At 42.0% G+C, this 20381-nt stretch overlaps 2 protein-coding genes across 3 annotated transcripts; one reads left to right on the top strand and one right to left on the bottom strand.

The window, feature by feature from the left end:
• The first annotated feature begins 450 nt into the window (after positions 1 to 450).
• On the top strand, positions 451 to 10027 carry lypd6 (LY6/PLAUR domain containing 6). Its single transcript, XM_030410293.1, has 5 exons — positions 451 to 577; positions 6919 to 7086; positions 8995 to 9093; positions 9270 to 9400; positions 9482 to 10027. Exons 2-5 carry the CDS (start codon positions 6969 to 6971, stop codon positions 9656 to 9658), a joined length of 525 nt encoding a protein of 174 aa, XP_030266153.1. The 5' UTR covers positions 451 to 577; positions 6919 to 6968; the 3' UTR covers positions 9659 to 10027.
• A 920-nt stretch (positions 10028 to 10947) lies between these two features.
• mmadhca (metabolism of cobalamin associated Da) lies at positions 10948 to 15500 on the bottom strand. Of its 2 annotated transcripts, none has more exons than XM_030410291.1 (8): positions 15393 to 15500; positions 14831 to 14875; positions 14068 to 14209; positions 13682 to 13899; positions 13412 to 13517; positions 13179 to 13300; positions 12956 to 13042; positions 10948 to 11749 (listed from the first exon to the last, which is right to left on the bottom strand). In XM_030410291.1, exons 2-8 carry the CDS (start codon positions 14840 to 14842, stop codon positions 11531 to 11533), a joined length of 906 nt encoding a protein of 301 aa, XP_030266151.1. In that variant the 5' UTR covers positions 14843 to 14875; positions 15393 to 15500; the 3' UTR covers positions 10948 to 11530. The 2 variants fall into 2 exon arrangements, with proteins under 2 accessions (XP_030266151.1, XP_030266152.1); XM_030410292.1 differs by lacking the exon at positions 15393 to 15500 and adding an exon at positions 14960 to 14981.
• Positions 15501 to 20381: the final 4881 nt, after the last annotated feature.

Here is a 20381-nt window from a genome sequence, read left to right as displayed (position 1 = left end):
TTATATAATCAGAATCTAAAAAGTAGCATCTGTTAGATAAACATGTAGTGTAATTAGTACAATAGTCACTTCTGTAATTCTCAGATAATTTACTTTACAAAAATACAGATACAACAGAGTAGCTCTTGCTCTTGAAATGTTTATTTGTTTTAATACTAATACTGATTAAGCAGGTTAACCTTCAGCACGATAATACACCAGAATGTATTTGTTTATATTTAGATTCCTGCCAGTAATGTGAACCTGTAAAGTAATAGTAACGAAATGAATATAGCTGGAGTAAAAAGTCCAATATCTCTAGAGTAGAGATATAAAGCAGCGTAAAATCCTGCGGTGGAGTGAACCGCTGTCTGATTTTCGTTAAGGAGAACATCAGAGTAAACTATCACTTGGACTCGTCACCTCGTCAAGCTGCGGTGCTGCTGTTGGGAGCAGTAGTGGCCGTGACGTGTCGGTGACGCGGCAGCACCCTCCTCCCTCGCTCCGCTCTCCGCGAGCAGGACAATGCTGTTGTTTGGTTTTCATCTGCGGGCTGACAGGACGAAGTCTCCCGCGGGCTGCTCGGGGATCAGATCCGGTAGGTCGTGTTGTAAAAGTCCGGTAGACTACTCGTGTCGGCACAGTCAAGTGAAAGTCCTGTTTGAGTTTATCATCACTCAGCTGTTTGATTCAACTGTAACCGCGCGAAGATTAATTGAAGGATTTTGAGGTTTTTAATCGGGATGAGAGTGAAAGAAAATCTAACACTATAACATATTTTAATGTTAGATGAGGGTTTTTTTATTTCTTACATTGCCTTTGTAGTTTGTGTTGTGTTTATTGTGCAAGGACAGTCCAATAAATAGGCTTTTTATTTATTAATGCAGTTTTAATTAACGTCTTTAATCACTTGTACGCTGACACAAGGCTGCACAGAGTGTTTCCTGCCATAATGAATGTCATTTATATGAAGCAAACTGTATCTTTATATGTGTTGTCCGTGAAGACTGATTCGTGAAATGTGCATGGCTTTTAACATAACTTAGTCCGTTTACTTAAAGGGGCGCTGTGCAGTTTTTGGGAAAGGAATTCAAACTCAGAATTTGAACATTTACAATATTAATGAGGTAATAATACAAACTCAGAGATATTCATTTTTACATATGCATGAATAAACAAGCTGTTCTCAGAGGAAAATACAGTCCCCAGAACACTGTTTGAAGCAAGAATGGTGGCAGGGTCCGCCCGTATAAACAGAGTAATTCAGTATGAAATCGTGTTGTCCTTTAAGGTCAGTTTATTGAGGCAAAATAAAATCTTTCTCCTCTGTTTTAAAATGCCTTTCCCAGATCAACACGTTGCTCCTTTAACTGCTTTTTAAGAGAAACTTGAAACTCGTTCTTCATTTCCACTTTCCACTACTATATGAATATTTGGGAAATATAATATAGCACTTTTTTATTACACTACATGTATTCAAAAGTTCGCTCCTTGTTGCTCTCCAGATTCAGGATGTGAATACTTCTTCCTTCGCTGCAGGAGGAAGGAAAGTGCTTTAGGTGGCTCTATAAACTGAAAAGAGGGTTAAGAAGTGATTGAATTAGACTCAGTTCTTAAAGAACACTAGATGTTGCCTTTAATAAGCATCAGCTGGATGGAATTGTCATAATGAATCAATTGGTTGCATGTTACCAAAATAATATTTAACCTTCCGGCTGTGATTCTTCACCTAAGTAAAAACATGTTTATTAAGAGCCACTGGTTTGTTTTAACCTTTTTTTTTTCTTTAACTGTAGTCAGGCATTTTCACGAGATGCCAGCTCAGCAGGACCCCATAAAAGTCTAACAGTCATGTAGTGACTCAGTAAACCCCAGATGGAGAGACAGACTCTGTATTTGCGAGTACAGTGGGAGGCTGAACTCCGCCGGGTAACACCTCAACCATACGTCTGATTAAATACCAAAGTTATGATACTGTACTTTGGTGTATCCGTCATCAGTGAAGTGTTAAACAGCTTGAGACGCAGGAATCCAGCGACATCTTACTGTAATTTCTCGGGTGCAGTCATGTATGTCCGACTGAAAGACATTAGCAGTGGTATGTCAGAAGTTAAGCCCCTGCCGTATGTGTCTGGTCGATAGGAGCGAGCTGCTGGATATCGGCTGAGCTTCAAAGGCAACCCCGGTGGCCTAAATCTGAATCGAGTATTCTTTTGACACGCACGACCAACAAGGAGCAATTATCCGTCATCTAAAGGAAACCAAATACTTCAAAATTTGACGTTTTGTTTGACCATCTTGAGCAACCGTTTCTCTGTTTTCTCTTTCCGGTTCACGCGTTCCTCGTTCCCTCGCACGACACCCAACTTTCAAAGTGGTAAACCTGCGTACCTGCGCATTTCTGTGTATCATAAGCAAATAGAGACTTAAAACAAAGCTAATCCTTTTCGACATCGAAAAAAACCCATCACTTATACAGTGGGTTGCATTGTGGTTTGGGGAAAAGATCACATTCCCAGTAATATTAACAATGTTTTGCATCATTCATGTGACTTTTGGTCATAAATATGATGTCCCTGACAGCACCAGGCGGCACAGTTATGAAAAACATAAATATTTCTGAGTTTCTATTATTACCTCATTATATCATTATTTTATATTATATTATTCTATTATACTTCTGAGTTTCTGAATTCTTTCTCCAAAACCACATCCTGCCCCTTTAACCTCTGAACTTCTGTGGACTGATTTATAGCCGTGGACTCGGCAGATATATCCAACTTATTCCTGGTATGAAGAGGTCAAAGGCAGGGTCAAGAGCCAAAACGGTATTTCAAACGCAATTCTTTTTTGTCTTCCTTTTTAAAAAATCTTTTCTGGTTATTAGCACACAGACGAAGGTGCATTTGTCCACCACAATAGCTGAAATCACAGAAAAAAGCAACTTCTTCGCATTAGTAACATCTGCAAAAATACCATGGACGTGTCCTACGGTATACGTCGACGGATATCACACTGAAGCTGCACAGTTCATTAAGTTTTACACTCACAATTTGCAAACTTGATCCCCGGTCGTCAGGGGAGACAGGAAGATTTAAAAAACCTGCCCTCCTTCAGATTCTTTCAGCCCGCCGTGGCCTTTTAACTGGGACTCGGAGGAATTGGTCGGTGCTGATTGAACTGCGAGTGATATAAACCCTCTCCATCCCTCTCCAGTTGTAACAGGGAGCCTTTGTACCTAATCCCCGCTCCTGCCTCTCACACTCAACGCAAATTTTTTTTACCCCTGGCATCTATCAGACAGCTCAAAGTTGGAGCGCTAATCTCAAGTTTTCCTTTCAGCGTGTCGCATATCATTATGAGCTGTACTGTAGCTGGTGCGCTAATGAATGCAAGCCCAGGGACTGAAAGACTTCTGTGAATCGTTTCAAATGAAACCTTATTGTGTAATTGGTCCGCAATTTCCAGAGCTCAATTAAACTTCTGCAGTGCAAGCTAGGTCTAAAAATATGCACAGCACAGCGACTAAGCTAACGTAAGCGTACGCTAACGGTATACATCACAAAGACACTTTTCCGTTTGTGTTCAGTTGCTTCTTTCATTGTCATTACATGTCGAAAATGTAGTGCAAGCTAGGCTTACAAAAATTTGAACTTGTGGTTTTGACGCACAACAGCTAATCTCACGGTAGGCTAAGCTAACTGTCAGTGTCAGGAAGACGCAAATTTGTGTTCCAGACATTTCTGGTTGTGTTCATTAGTTTCCTCCATAGACCAACATGCAAATAAAGAGAGGAAGACTGTTTTAAAATTATGTAGTGCAAGCTAGGTTTAACAACTGGAACTGCTGGTGTTGAAGCACAAAGACCAAGCTAACGGTTGTGTAAGCTAATGGTATATATGTCACAAAGATGCAAATTTGGACTACAGACATTTCTGGTTGTGTTCAGTAGTTTCTCTAATGGTCCAAAGAAGATTAAATATAAAGAGGAGTATTTTAATGATGCAATTTTAAATTATGTCACATGAGTTTCCATCGAAACAAATAACTTGCATTGGCTAAGCTTTAAATTTGCTAAAGATTAGGCTGTCCGTCTGTGAGGGTGCTAGGTTGAAAAAATGGTAGCAAACGCACATGACAACTTCCAAAGCTCAAGTTAACCTGTGAAATGTCTTGTTTTGTTACAAAAATGTTCCATAACAGGAAATATATTTAAATTTCTATCACAGAACATTAAGAAACCAGCAAATATTCATATTAGCTGAAAGATTTTGTGAGCAGTCAACACGGAGCATTTGTATAAATATTGTGTAAAGAGTAAATGTCTTCATAATACATTGCCTAAATATTCATTTCATTTTGAAACTGAATAATCAGAGCCTTTATCACCAGGATTCAGAGTATGCTGTATAGAGTGCCATACAGTATGGTTATTTGGTCTGAAGCGATGACATGGATCAGCATTATTGGGGCATGCATAATGCAAAGAAAACAAGCATTTACAACCATACAGCCAGCGCAGTGCCCGAGGATAGAACATGAAATAGAGTCAGAAGCATCTGAACTCATCGCAGATCTTACACAAATGTCTACTGATCTCAATTCAGAGGCAAAACCAGGTCATCTGGTATTTAATTCATTGACTGACATCCCGGTGAATCGAAGAAGAGCGTTTGCTAGAGAGTGCTCTGCCTGGACTGCAGCTGAACTGAATACTAGTAGATGTCATCGCTGAAAACAACTTGGATAGAAGTCTGTTGAAAATAATGGAAATAATTGCTGTAACAGATACTAATGACACACTGCTCTAATCTTTATAATCCGACGGCACTCAGGTATTGTCTGTCTAAGATATAGTGACAAAAAACTCATGTTTTTGTGAATAGGAATGCTCCCTCCTGCTCGGAGTAATAAGCTGTCGGATATTCTGTATGCGTTCTAAACCTTTAGTCACTTGAGATATGTTCACGTTGGGGAGTTAGTTCCTACAGTATATGATCATCACTGTTTTGTTAAATCCTCCTTTGGACTCTGGAAATGAAGACAAATTGTTTCCTGCTGCACAAAGATGACCACAGTTACACCTGATGAGATGTAGAGATGTTTCAAAGGATTAACACGGCGGCTTAGAGGATCATTCTTGAATTTCTCAACAAAGTCAGTCTCATGATAAGGAATGTGTGTTCTCCAAGGGATTTCTTAATCCTCACTGTAAACCCCTTGTATCTATTACCTCAGGCTGCAGTCTTAAAGGTTTATTAGCTTCACTCTTTCAGCTGTGCGAGCGTGTGGCACCGGGGAAGTCGGTGTCAGTCAGCCTGTCAGTTGGTCACCGCTTCGGTCCAGACTGAAATCTCACAACAGCCAATAAAAGGTCTGCCGTTACATTTTTGTGGAGGCACTCATGCTCCTCTGAGGATGAACAATGCTGAGTCCTTAACTTGATCTTTTGATCCATCATTACGTCAGCATTTATTGTCTAATACTTGATTAATGTCTAAACTGCCCTACAAATGAGATTCCCAACAGCCTCAGCTGTGCATGGTGCTAATAAGCAGATGTTAGCACGCTAACACAATAAACTGAGTTGGTGGGAAATCAGCAGCCTACTCTTGCTACGTTAGCATGCTGACGTTAGCATTTAACTTAGAGTGATACTGTGCTTACAGAGAGTATAGTCTCACATAATGCTAACACACTAAAATGGGATGGTTAAAATGGTCAACATTAGCCTACACCCGCTAGGTTAGCATAAGTGCTACTGTGCCACCAGTAAGTCCAGCCGTACATAGCAATTAGCATAGTGTCAGACTCGTAGTCTTGTTTGAATTCCCAGAAGTGCAATAACATTTAAAACGATGAATTGTACAAATAAACTGCAATTATAAATGTGGAATACCAGTTGTGACAAAACATATTGATAGAACTGTAGGGGCCTCAAGAGATCATCACTCATGGAGGAATTATTAATCAAAGTTTGTATGTTATTTCAAACAGCATTAATTCACCCCTTTTTTCAAATAGACATTTGTGTTACAGACGCAGTACAAACACCTCCTGCATAGACCTGCATCAACAGCTCCACACTGGCTCCGATCTTAATTTCCTTCTCCATCGAGCCAACACTGGGCCATTTATTAATGGGGCAGTGAATCTTTTTAACCAAGGAACTGATTTGGAAGTAACATTTCCTCCTTGAGCAGACCTGCTGTTGCAATATCCACTTTCAAGGAGAGGAGACAGAGTAAAAGACAATACATGTGCTGACTTGGCTTTACCATAGAATGGCCCCACTGCATGACAAAAAAATAACCCATTTGGGAAGCAAGGGGCTAATGGTGAAATTCCCTGAGGGCAAAGGGGGGCTTGTAATTGAAACATAAATCACGTTTATGTCAGAAGTGACAGTGTTATTAGTTATAATGTCGTCCAGTCCTTTGTCAGGAAATTACTCAAATGAAGGGATGGATGCTAAGAGTTAGAGCTTCGGGTAGAAGGGTTCCCTTTGACATTTAAATAATGAAGCAGGCTCACAGCGGGGGCAGCACGCAGCTGATCACATTTATAGATTCATTATTTCTATTATTAGGCTTTCAAGTATTCTTTCCAGAAGACATTTATTTTCATATTCCTTATTTGTGGCAGCTGTGAAAAAAAGACTGATACTCATTTAATTTTTATTTGAAGTTGCATTAATTTAACATCTGTTTATCAAGGTTGTACAATAAGTAGACTGCCAAGACTACAACAGCAAAATCTATAACTTTTAAGTTCTGTGTAGCAAAATGACAAATCCCCTTAACGTAGTTCTCTTTCTTATATATTCTGCTAATTGGATTATCAACCGTTGCTCAATTTTAAGGTACCCTACCTGGGGATTTATTTGAAACCATCCCCTGTGGTGTGCTTCAGCCGCTTATGTTCCCCTCTCTCCCGCAGTGTTTTTCCTGCACAAACAGAAGAGTGCATGAAAGTACATCGGGCCAAAGATGGAGGCCTGGCCAACGGTGGCCTGGGTCCTGCTAATGACCAGCATCGCCGACTGGCTGAAAACTGTCCAGTCACGGGACTTCACCATGACGGACATCATCCTGCTGCATCCCTCAAGTAGGGACATGATATCACTATTAACGCAATGTGTGTTTTGTGTGTGAGCTGTGTGTGTAAACTGTATTCCTAGATCTGTTTGCTTGCTTGTAGCTAACCAGATGGGCGACTGAAAGAATTTCTGTAGTCCACAACTCTGGTTCAGACGAAAACATCTCAACATCTATTGGAGGATTTGCCAATTGCAATCAGTCCAAGCAACAGTTTGCACGTAAGCAGTTGTTTGGAGACACTGTAGTATCTGTTTTCCTGTTTTCGAATTCCTGACACCACATGTTAAGTCACAAAAGATTTGGAAACTTAGGATGTGATTGTGTATGTGTGTGTGTCTCTGTCCGGTAAGTAACAGGCTTTGTCCTGTGATTGAAACGTGGCTGACCCGGAGACCTGTAGCTGTCTGAGCTAAAACACGACCTGATTCCCAGTACAGATATGATTCTTGCCAAGGGGACGACCAAACAACTCCTTGTTTGATCGCAGTTGAGCAAACAGACGATTATTCGGAGTTACTGTCTGGAAAACAAAACCTTTTATGTACGAACTAATAACATCTGTTGCATGGGTCATGAGAACGGTAAACAGTGTTTTCTAGTTGTCCCGGACTGTGGACTTGTTGCTGAGACAGTCATTGCATCACGCCAGCAGGCTTCAGATTTATTGCTTTTCTTGCTGAATCAGCGTTCACACTAATAAAGAAATGAGAAAACAACAGTGTGGCGGACCAATCTCACCACTGTTCTGTGTGTACATATAAAGACACTGAAGTGAGAGGCGTTCCTGAAGTGGAGGTGAAACAAGATACCTTTCACTTATTATTAAAGGTACCATGTTATTCTCAATGTCAGGTTCATCCTTTTATTTTGGCGGTCTACTAGAAAGCGTTTACATCCTGTAAACCCTTTTGTTTGTCATACTGTCTTTTGCTAGAGCACCCTGTCTGACAATGCCCAGTCTGCTCTGATTGGTCAGCTCTCACAAGCCTAAGCAAGTTCCGCCCCCCGTGTTTTCTACATCGGCTTTGCTGGTCATTTGCAACTATGGCCATGCTAAGGGCGATGACTTGTTTAAGAGCACAGTTTATGAAAATCTAAATAAATAACAATTGAAATAAATAATCGAAATAAATCATGGAAAATTTGAAAAAAATTGAAAAATTCTTCAGATTACTGTTTGCACATTTTTACAAAAACTAAGTACAAATATTAGTGTAATAGAAAAGTTGACAGCAGCTACAACAGTGGAGACTCACTGCCACTGGATTAAACACTTATAGACGGGGAGAGGGCCCCACAAACTGAGGCACCCACTTGTGAGACTCCACCCTCAGAGGGCGATCGCAGATGGACAGCCAGACCTTCGCCCCCGGTTGATAGCATGGGGCTGGGGTACGGCAGCAGTCGGTGGTCCTCTGGTAGCAGATGGACGAACCGAGGAGGGCATGGTGGGTAGCTGACCTCTCATTTCCTGCTCAGGAAACAGAGGGGTTGGATAACCAAATGGACACTGGAAAGATGACAGGACTGATTTAGATTTGAGATCCTGGACGCAGATAGAAACCCGAGGAGAAAGTACAAAGACTGACGACACGAGATACCTGAAGACTTGTTTAAGCGTAGGCCCAGCTGTCTCTTTGGCTGCGAGAAACATGCGGAGAAGAATGATAAGGGCCTGAAAGGGTATGTGATCCGGTGACAAGGAGGCGATAAGCAGCAGAGGACAGAGTTTTTGGAGAGAGCTGACTCACCTGCACCTCAAAGTGGTAAACAGGTGCAGTGGTTGGGTGACCTTTAGGCTCCAGTGGTACCTGTTGAGCCTGAACCGACCACTGCAAAGGAACGCTTCAAGGGATAAGACAGTTCATAACTCAGAGTACTGAAGTCTGTCTGTCTGTCTGTCTGTCCTCCACAGCTACACCTCATCCAGGTGGCTTCAAGTGCTTCACATGTGAAGATGCTGCAGATAACTACGAGTGTAATCGCTGGGCGCCGGATGTTTACTGTCCAAAAGGTACGACAGCTTTTTTCTCGCTTCGTATTCTTCTCACTTACTTCTCTAAGGACTCGATTTGTTATTTGAAGTTTCGTTGTTCACAAAAGATTTCTGGGGCCCTCTGGAATTTCTCTAAAATATTGTGGAGAGAGGTGTAAAATAATCCAGAAGCGACGGCTGTTCATGTCTTCCAGATGCCAGATACTGTTACACACTCCACATGATGGATAACCATGGAGACAGCGTGTCCGTCACCAAGCGTTGTGTGACCCTGCAAGACTGTCAGTTTACTGGCTGCGCCGCCGTCACCGATAGCGGCTATCAGGTGGGTGGAGCATCTGGATTAAACTGTGTCAGCATCCTCAACCTCACAAGGTAACCTTTCTGCTTTAACCTCATCCGTCAGGTGTGCTCATCGTGCTGCGAGGGGAACATCTGCAACGTGCTTGTGCCGAGGAACGAGAGCAGCGCCGTTTTCTCCTCCACCTCTCCTCTGGTCGGCTCCAGCGGGCGGGTTCTTCCCTCGACGCCGAGCTGCGTCAGCGTCGTCATCGTCAGTATCTTCGCAGCCGGACATGTTTGAGGAGGACAAACTCTACTCTACGCCTGTCACTTCTGCACTATATTCCACTTACATTAGCTTTTTTTTCCCCCTGTCAGACAATACTTTATGTTTAAGCTTTGTTTGTAATTTATTTAAGTGTCAGTATTATTATGAGTCTGTTGTATTTTTTGAGGTCTTGTCTTTATTCAGTAGCCTGTGAAATCCATTAACATCGTGTATGTTTTATGTAATAAATATATGTACAATATATCATTGATTTTCTGTGGTTTACTATGATGGGACATGCACTCGTCCTTTCGAGAGTGGCTTTGCTTGTATCGTATTGTATTGGGGGTGATCCTCTGTTAGAAGTGAGCAGGGGCAGACAAAATAAAAAATGGCACCAGCTGTATGCGGTGGGGCAGAATCACGTTTTATCTACCATAGGGTAATCCAAGAGGGCTATTTATCTAATAATCTTTTGATATTTATTTAAGTAAATTCTGTCATTATTACCGTGGCATCAACTTTTGAGTTTTAACACATTTTTAGACATAAATCAATCTATATTTTAAGTTGAACGTAAAGGTAAAATATTGGTGACTTGCTTTGACTTTAGACATGATGAGACGAAGGACTCGTCTGCGCTGATTTGACATTTTCAGTCCAGTTTTTTTAGTGTTCTTTCAGCACTTCCCTGTTTAAAAGTGAGAAAGAGGCCATTAAAGGTGAAATATGCAAGAACTGGCAACATGTTGCAACAGGGCAGGACAGGGTTAGCTGGGTATCATGCTGACATCAGCAGATATCAAGTTATTTCTTCACACTCAACTCAAATCTTACATATTGCACCTTTAAGAAAGAAATAGGCTATTTATAAAGTCCAAACATCTGCTAATGCTAATAAAAATATATTTTTTTAAAAACCAGCCTGTCCGCAGTGACTCACATGAACCACTAGATGGCGACGAATAGCCACAACTCCTGTCTACTATTCAAACAAAGCTGAATTTACAGATGGACACCTACACATATGACACATACAAGATTTTGTGGTTGCAGATTACATAAAATCCTCAATGACAAAAGTCTGACTGAATATTTTGAGAGAAGGGAACACTGCACTCTGCGGGTGGAGCGGTTTATGGCTCGATGTTGAAATCTGATGCAGCAGTTCAGCTTTGTTTGTTCAGTTGCTCACAGATGATAAAGCAACTGTTTTAAGAAATGCGTATAAAGAAACTAAAATCAGAAAGAACGAGGTGAACCGCCCGTGAAGGGTGCACGCACTCGACAGCAACGGGAAGCATAGCGTCATAGCAGCACGATGAGATGTCACTTTTTATTTGTTCAGCAGTTCCGAGTGAGTTCTGCCGCAGCTTGTCGCTTCAAACCGGGACAGCATCCACATTTCTTTACATCCTGTGCAACGAAAAAAACAATCCTGTACATGTTTGTATGAAGAGTTTATCGACCTGATATCATTCAGCCAGAATCTTATCTGAAGGTCAATAATCTGAATCTTTTCACATTTGCTTCCAACGGCTGCTTTCAGACCATTTCAAAAGCATGATCTCTTTTTTATATTAAAACACAGATAAAGTGTTAACATGGAAACTTTTCAAACATCTTGAAAAGCCTTTCATTTGCAGTCCGAACCCTTCCCACTGCACCGAGTGTGTGTTTTCTCCCTGGATGTGGTGCAGGATGAACCGGGCTGACATGTCACCTCCCATCGGTCAGGCACAGCATTGAGGTTTACATAAAAGTCTCAGTTAAGTCCTGGTTACAGTAAGACAAACTCTGCACAGCCTTTCGCTGAGAGCACCATACGCCAAGCTCTTCAAGCCATAAATAGAGGCCCTGTGTTTGGATTTAGTGCTGTGATTTATTAAATAAAGACAAAAAAACCTATTCCTCATCATCGAGTTCGTTTGAAAGTCCTTGTAGCCTCGCCACAGCGGCGCTGTGAGTAGGCGCGTTGGTGAAAACCGCCCCCACAAACAGAGGCGTTCCCCCCAGGATGTGGCGGATGACTGTGCACGAGCCGGACGCCTCGATGTGGAAGCCCAGATTCCTCAGCTCCTCTTCCGTTCGAAGCGAGGTTTGACTTGAAGTGGATGCAAAGAACTGTTGGGGAAACATAAGGCGATGGTGATGAAGTGGACCTTTATATTCACAGATGTTTCTCACAGCCTGTTTACACCTGGCAGTAACAGCGTCCTGAGCGAGCCAATCAGAAGCGGACAACTCCGAGTAGCACGGGTGTGAACGCACGCAAGACACACTGATATCTGATCGCTCAGACTACAATCAGAGGTGGTGTGGGTGGGTGTTCTTCAAGCAGTGTGTATGCACATGTGTCCTGGGCCACACTGAACGACCGCATACTCAACGACCTCCCGTGAAACAACAGCAAGAGGCTGAATGGCTTACACACTGTCTAATCACCATGTGCTTCACGGTATAAAAATGAAAGTTTGGGCTCTCTTATTCTGTCAATGTAAGCAGCAGAAGTTTGTGAACACATTGTCGAATGGATTAATATTTTATTGTCGTGTCTGGTCATTGACACGTTCCATCCCTAATGGAATTATTCGGACACACTAACTTAAAGTAAGTAAATCAAATATCCCCAGACCAACTTTAAAAAATTTTAATTTTGAGAGTTGTGTGAGGAAAAACTTATTTGTCATCTGTGCCTTCTTGTAAAATCTGGCATTGCATGCAATACACTAAGTTGTTTGTTTTTTTCTAGTAATAAGTATTAGTCTGTCATGCCATTTTCACAAATACACAGCAACAGAAACTAATATAGGGCACTTCTTTATTGCCTATGGAGGAAGTCCCAATACTCTATTAAAAACTAGCACAGTTATAAGTTGGTTTGTTAGGAAGAACTTTATAAACTTTTTGAATTGTTCTCTACGACACACTATTATTCATTTGAGCCTTCTTGTAAATCTGGCTATTGTTTTACAGTCAGTTATTTCTTTCTTTTTGTAAAAACACTGTGCACATCGTTCCACCTTTGTACGCGTGCTTGCATATAGAGCAGGGAAGTGAGATTTGATCATAAGTGGCCACTTGAGACGCATGCTGACATGCATTACAACACGCGGTGTGAACTGACGTACGTAGAGATGTCCATATATGTAGCTACCAGGTGTTAACAGGCTCTAATATTCTACTTGTGCGTTGGTTTATTCGTTAATAAAACGTGATTGAAAGAAAAGGAAACATTTTGTTATAAGACCTTTCGGGTGTGAATGTGTTCAGGTTGTAATGCGATCTACGTAACATTTCACGAATCCGGACACACAGAAAAGAACTCACAGCTGCTCCCGTCGTTGGGTCAATGAAGTCTGCCCAGTAGCCTGCAGTCCACAGCGAGAAGCACATTTCCTTTGCACCGTTCACAAACTGCAGTGAGGAGGGAAAAAAACAAAACGCAGTCAGCAACTGTGTCAACATCACGTTAAAGACGTTATCCAAACTAATGATGATAATAATAATACTAATAATAATAATAATAATAATGAAATGTGACAGGACTCACTCTGTGCAGCAGCTGCTCTCTGTCCTGCTCTGCTGGCTCCTCTTCACACCGACCACCTCGCTGTGTGACCGTCACAACTGTGATGGGAGCGGCGGGTGCTGCAGGGAACAACAGCTCCAGATCTGACACACACACACACACAGGTTTCTTGCTGAAGGCTTTTAACGGATGACACAATTTTACACAATGATTTTTGCTTGCAGTGAGTTAACACCAGAAACAACCATCCTTACCTTTCTTTAGCAGCTCAGGGCAGGAACTTACTGAGCAGTCTGTTCCTGTCGGATTAAAGTACTGCTCGGCTTTGTTGACTCTCGTGGATATAGGACCCAGTTTACTCTGAAGAACAAACACACGCGGAGGAATTGACAAAGCAGCCTTGAAATCATTAATTCTGACTGATGATGTGCATGTCTTTGGTAATTATTGAGACACACCCAAAATTAACAAATAAATAGCTGCAGCATTCTGAATGGTAGCTACAAAAACTATTCAAAACGTACGTGGAACTCATTAATGAACTGCGCCAGGATGAACTGCTGTCTCTCTGAGCTGCTTGGGGCCGTCAGTACGTCAGGTACCGTCCTGTGGACTGGGGTCTTCTTTTGGTCCTGCACACCCTCCAGGTGACAGTCAAAGCCAACGTTCCCCGGTAACTGAAAGCGCTGGTCCTGAGGTCCGAACGGTCCCATGTTCTCATCGGGCCACACGGTCCTGGGGCCTGGAGAAGACAGAACAAACTACATGAAGTGTGTTTGCCTATATCGTCCCCAAGTTTGTTTGTCCAAAAACACAACAAACTAAAACTTGAGTCATGCCTGTTTGAAACTGTACACTTCTGTGACATTTCCCAGTAGCTGGTGACTGACTCATCTCCTTGTTGACTCACCTGAGTCTGCGGGTGATGCAGCTATGTAAGGCTCATCTGAGCTCGCGGCAGAGAAAGTTCTGGTTCTGCCCACACGGAGAGCAGCTAGGGCTTGATAGCCGGCAGCCTGAGAGAGGACCAGCCTGCCTCGACCACACAGCACCTACAGAGGCAAAAACCCATGCATATCTGTTGTTACACAAGTTACCTTTTGGAAGTTAGTTTCTTGATTAATTCACACACAAAAAAAATCAGGAGTTAAAACTGTTTCATCCAGCTCACTACAGGGGGAATAAAATCAAGGACATTTTCAAAAGTAAACATGTGTGAAGCCCAACCAACACTTGATTTTGGGGGAACTGGGAATTTATAATTTACTACAAGGATATCTTTCCCCATTAATCACACTTCTTAACAGATTTGTATGTCTGGTGATGTGATAATTCACTAACTACTTCGAGAAAAAAGGTCTAAATTACAGACTCTAGCTTCTTAAATGTGAATGTTTTCTGGTTTCTTTGCTCCTCTGTCACATCAATCTAAATATCTTTGGGTTGTGGAAAATAAAACACTGATCAACACCAAATTACTAAAATCTAAAAGATTAATCCAGAAACTGATCGACAAAGCAGTCGATAACTATATGATTGTAAGTTGCATCCTTACTGGAAAATTGCTTGACTTTTAAATGAAGTTTGGTTGAAACTTCCCTTCAGACAAGAAACAGGAGTGTAAGTACAGTGAGCTGACGTCACTACAGGAGAGTTGTTGTTATGTCACTTACGCTGCTGGACATTGTGGTTCGTCCCCGTCTGCTTTAAACGTTTACCTGTTGGACAAAAACATCAACAATTGGTGCAACAGTAGAATACAGTTCCCCAAAAATGTGTTTTTATGAAAAAAAAAAACAAACCTTTAGCTAACTCTAGTTTGCTAGCCAGAATGAGTTAGCATTAGCACAAGTTAGCCGACATGATGCAATGTTAGCAAGTATGTTTCACGCGGAAGCACAAGCAGCAAAGTAGAGTCTGCTGGTACACTCGCTTTGGACGTGTGTTAATAACAGCAGTTTACTTGCTACAGATACCAATCATCCCAAAATGTGACGGGTTCAACACAAACAAAACCGCTAGAGAGGTCAACTAGCTAGCTGCTAAGGTTAGCCCAGTCAGCTGATATTGACACTTTCTCTTTTCGGACAGGACTGTGAAGCTCCTAACTTGAGAACACCTCGCGCACAATACCTGACAGCGTCGACAACGAACGTCTTAATATTCTGAATAAAATAATGCAACTTAAAAGCTTAATAAACAGATTACATTGTGTAAAGTACACGTTGTTCCTACCTGCGAAGTTGCACGTCCTCTGCTGTGCCTGATCACAAAACAACGACGACAAGTGACGAGGGACAAAAAGACTCCTGCGCGGGTTTTGCGTAAGAGTTACGTGAGCATAATATTTGCAGTGTGATATAAGTAGAAATGTTTCGAAATGTGCTTCACCATCCTCTTTCTGAAATGTCGTTATTTTAAGATAATTAGTTTTTATAATATCACAGACTTCTTGTCATTTCAGCCCGCGCTACACATTAGACGTTACAGGCTTTGTAATTCCACATCTGACCACAAGATGGCAGCAAATTAACAGCTAACAGGACCACGGATTTGATTGGAACAGCACAGGCTTGTGTCTGCCTTACAATATAGCTTTACAAGTTGCTGTATGTAAATGGATGCTGGATTTTTAATGAATATTCAAAGTTTTCATCCTGTTAAATTGTCTGCCATATTGTTATCTGTCCTCCAGCTTCCTTCGCAGCGCGACACAACATGAGGCGCAGGAATAAAAACAACAGGGATGACACAGAAAATGTGTTCCCTGTGAACTTGTTGCCTCAGGGGTGAAACAGCCTACTTTTGTTGATATTTCTGGGCTCCAGCATGATGATAATAGTGCCTCGTCTTAGCGTAGACAGGTGGAACATACAAATGTAACTCCAAAATAAAAGCGCTCACACGTCAGTGTCATCTGAATTGTGACATTCAGGGCAGGAAGGTGCATTCAAGGGGTGCTATGGAGTTTTTGGAGAAGAAATTTCAAACTCTGTAATATCAATGAGGCAACAATACAAACTCAAGTGAATAGACAAGCCGTTCTCAGAGGAAAATACGGTTCCCAGCACACTGTTTGAAGCTAGAAAGGTGGCTAGGTCCGCCACATATAAATAAAGTAAAGCAGTAGCAAGTTGTGATATAAGTTTGTTTACTTCAATAGCCGTCAGAGCATTTTGTATGACTAAAAGACACATAAATGACCCAAAATATTGCAAATATTATATCACGTATATTACATCATGTGAATATCTTTCTCTTCTTCCCCCCAAACGACATAGGGCACCTTTAAAAGCACTTTCACTAAAGTTTCCAGAGCTCCATTAATTCTGTTGAACTTTACCTTAGCCACCCTCTAAATAAATGTCCAGAATGAAAGGCTGAGTGTGTTTGTAGTGGGCAGATCCCAGGTGGGCAACTGTGGCAAAAAGCTACGCATAGTCAGCAAAAAATCCTCTGCCTTGATCAATAAAGTTTAGAAACTAGAATAGAGGAATTGTCCTGGCAAGAGCAGTGTTATCTGCTGTCAGAAGTCGCGAAGGACAAGGACGGCGAGTAAAAAGTACATTTTGCCAACGTAGACACATCTCTTTAGCTGACTTGGACAAGCTGATTGACACTTTCTCTGAGCTGACAGGATATGCACTGGGAGTTTTGCCCTGGGACCAACATGCTTCACTCACCGTGGGCCCGCTGCAGCAACGTGACGCGTGCGTGTGTGTGCCTGTATGTGTGTGTGGTGATGAGGCATGTGGAGCTGTGCAGAGCCCGGCTGTCAGCGAGTCTCCCAAAGGATCATTTGTAACAGCGACACAGCATCCACCCTAGATGGAGCCCCTGTGGGATGTGCACACACACACACACACACACACACTGATACGCACCAGAATCTGAAAGCAGATCTCAAATGAATTCCTCACCCCAGGGTCCCTCCTCAGTGTTGTTGTTTTGAGGTGAGGAGAATCGAAGGAATGGCTGAATCAAGACGGGTTGGCCCTGGTGGAAATTCAGTCGCCCTCCTTCACATAATGAGATAACATGCAGAGCCTCTGACATTAAAGGGGCACCTCATCACTCGTTTTATTATCGATTAAATTGTCAGTTGCATTTAAAATAAATGAATGATGAATCTTAATTTGTGTATTCTTACCTAAAACAATCATTGTCTTTTTCTCACCTTTTATATCCACGGAATGAGAACATTTGAAAGGTGGAGTCCGCCATGCTGCACCCTATAGTATCCCAGGACCACTTTCTCTGGCACAGGCCTGTCGTATCGGACGGTGAGACGAGGGGTGCTGAGTTGGTTGCAATCTGCAATTTCACCACTAGATGCCACTGAATCCTGCACACACACAACCTTCAATATACTGTTTTTTTCGTGAGGGAGAATGCTCTTCAAATAAAAGATTCTTAAACATATATCATTTCAGTTATCTGAGCATGGCTGACTGAGGGATACTTTCTGCAGGAATTAAGGAAATTAAGGGAACTTAGCCCTTGATGGGAAAAAGTCTGGGAAGTCAGGACTTTCGGCTAATTGTTTCCCACTTTCAGAAATACACTTTATTCACATTGTTGCTGAGTGGTGGATGAAAAGATTGATACCAATCTCATGTCTGAATGCTAAATCTGAAGCTACAGCCAGATGGCATTAGCCTAGCGTAGCAGAAAGAATAGAAGCAGGGCACGATAGCTTCCACTACTCGTGGGTTTTTAACTGTAGTTCCTTGCTAACAGGACTACAATACTTTGGCCTTATGCTTCTTTATGCTTAGCTAAACTAAGCTAGGCTAAGCTAAACAGCTGCTGGCTAAAACTTCATTAATAAACATGCATTAGAAAAGTTAAATCTTCTCATCTTACTCTCAGCAAGACTGTGACAAGAAAAGACACTAATTGGAAATGGGCCAAAAGATCAAATGTGTAAAATAACAGGTCGGTATCAGGCTCTAATTGTTTCTGCGAGACACTCTTCCCTGGACAGCACTGACTGCTTTTGCCAGGTAAACTCCTAAATGCAGCAAAGCCTTGAGACCTCCAGACAGACCCGTGAGTCAGTCCAGGTCTGTCTTTTTTTTTTTTTTTTATTGCTTTTTTATGTCGGGCCGCGCCGGATCTTGTCTGGAATCAGCACTTTTCTCGTCGCCGTTTCACCCAGTGTCGAAAAAAACATATTTTTCAACTCGCCTCAATTCTGAGGTACCCGCCTGTGTCAGCACACTTTTAACTGTCTCACTCCTTAACTCATGATTAACTGGGAGCCATTAAAGCTCTACCTCCCATTTCCTCAGTGTGTGGACGGCAAACCTATTAGGACCGCAGAGAGACTCATCACCTGGCTGTTTATCCATGTTTGCTGCTACTGGATTTGAAACCTCTTGTGTCGGGCTTTACATCTTCTCTGTGTCTCCAGGCTGCGCTCTGGTCCTCGATATCGGCCCCTTGTTTTGTTCTCTGCCACTAATTTAAACTAACGTCACTGACATTTACATTTCAATTACAATCGCTTATCTACAAGTTTGCAGCTGTAAACCAACACGCCTCGGGACAGCGAGTGTTAATTACAAGAAAATATAATCAAACCTAGAAATGTGCCATTACCCCTTAAGATACGGAGGCTTTGATGTAGAAACCGGGCACCGCATTCACTCGGAATGGTCAGTGTGAAGCTGTAGCCGAAGAAGTCTATTTTCCACAAAGCAATCACGCTCTCCGAGAACATCCCTAATCAACAGCCAGACAGGTTAACACATACATTAGTGATCAGATCCTGCTACTGTCTGCAGAGGCTTCACCATCTGGACACCAACTGCCTGCTAACACCACAGTGGATTCTTTCCCAGTCGGCTGAGTAAAGAAAAACACAGTCCCAGTCTTTTTTTCCGTCAAAGATCCTCTGTGCTTCTCGTCATGGTTTTGGTTGTGTGATGTATTTTTCACTTGGGTTATGATTTGGATTTGACTTTAGACATGCGTATTCAGGGGAAGAGTACTTTTTGCATGGAGCTTGATGATAGAATAGGAAAAATTGGGTATGCTATTTATCACATCGGTGTGTTTCCATTGCCAGAAAGCAGCTCTGAGAGTACGTTTGGACACCACAGACTATTGGGAGCTGTCAGTACTTCCCCAGCCATCTCCATTTTTAGCAGGATAAACAAAAATGCCTGTGATACTCCCGAAATAATGAGACGACACTTAGTGAACTTTCTGCTATGGGAGGATACCCAGTTACCATAAAGTGGATACAACCGTTACAAAATAAAGAAGTTTTTAGCTTAAGTTCAACACGGAGACAATTATTATGTTAATTTTCTCATCTCCTCCAGGTCTTCGGCACTCAATTATTATTCAGCTGGTTATGTATTGTGGTTTTTTTCTGTCAAGGTCATTTAAACAATCTTATTTGTTACATCTCTGCTGTCACTGTCAGTCCTCGAGGCCTACTGCAGACCAGCCATCGGTGTCAAGGCCCCATCTGTCGCTCCCCAGGGAGGGATCTTGATTTTATTGACCGGGTTAATCTTATAATAAACCCAGTTTTTACATGCGGTCTCTTCCCTGATTGACCCAACTTTGTGAACGTACTCACACTGGGCAGTGATGCAAAATGCATGAACAGCCCTTCCTGAAACATGCATAATTCTGTGAATACAGAATAACAGCCCATGCACACTGCTGCCTCATTAGTGACTGTAAACTCCAGGCCTGCACATGGGAAATAATTGAACAGTTCAGCACTACTGACAACGCTCACAGCATTTTGGAATTCATTTGAACAAATAAGCACCAGGTGCAAGTGTGGAGGACGGTAGAACTTATGGTGATATATCAAGAAGTACCACAGAGGGCTCAAGCAAGTGCAATAAACCACTGCAGAGATAATGCATTTATTTAATATGCTCTTGAACAAAAGCCAAATAACACATTCCAGATTACTGATATTGTAAAAATGTTGGCCAAACAAGACTTAGTCTGTAGCTATGATAGCAGCTCTGGTAAGCCTGTCTTTAGGTGGTGCACAGCTAAATTACACCACCAGTATGCTAACATGCTAACTATGACAATGCTAGCGTGCTGATGTTTAGCAGGTATAATGTCGGCCACTAGCTTAACGGGTTAATATGATTACATGTAACAGAGTTCAGCCACATAGTGCTGAAGCTAGCTGGAAGCAGTCCCTGCACTCTGTGTTGTTGCGTTGTTGAAAATATGTATGGT

This window comes from Sparus aurata, chromosome 24 (genome assembly GCF_900880675.1).
Source record: "Sparus aurata chromosome 24, fSpaAur1.1, whole genome shotgun sequence".
Taxonomy (NCBI): Eukaryota; Metazoa; Chordata; class Actinopteri; order Spariformes; family Sparidae; genus Sparus; species Sparus aurata.
Note: the sequence above shows the minus strand (reverse complement) of the source record. Positions and strands in the feature narration are given on the sequence as shown.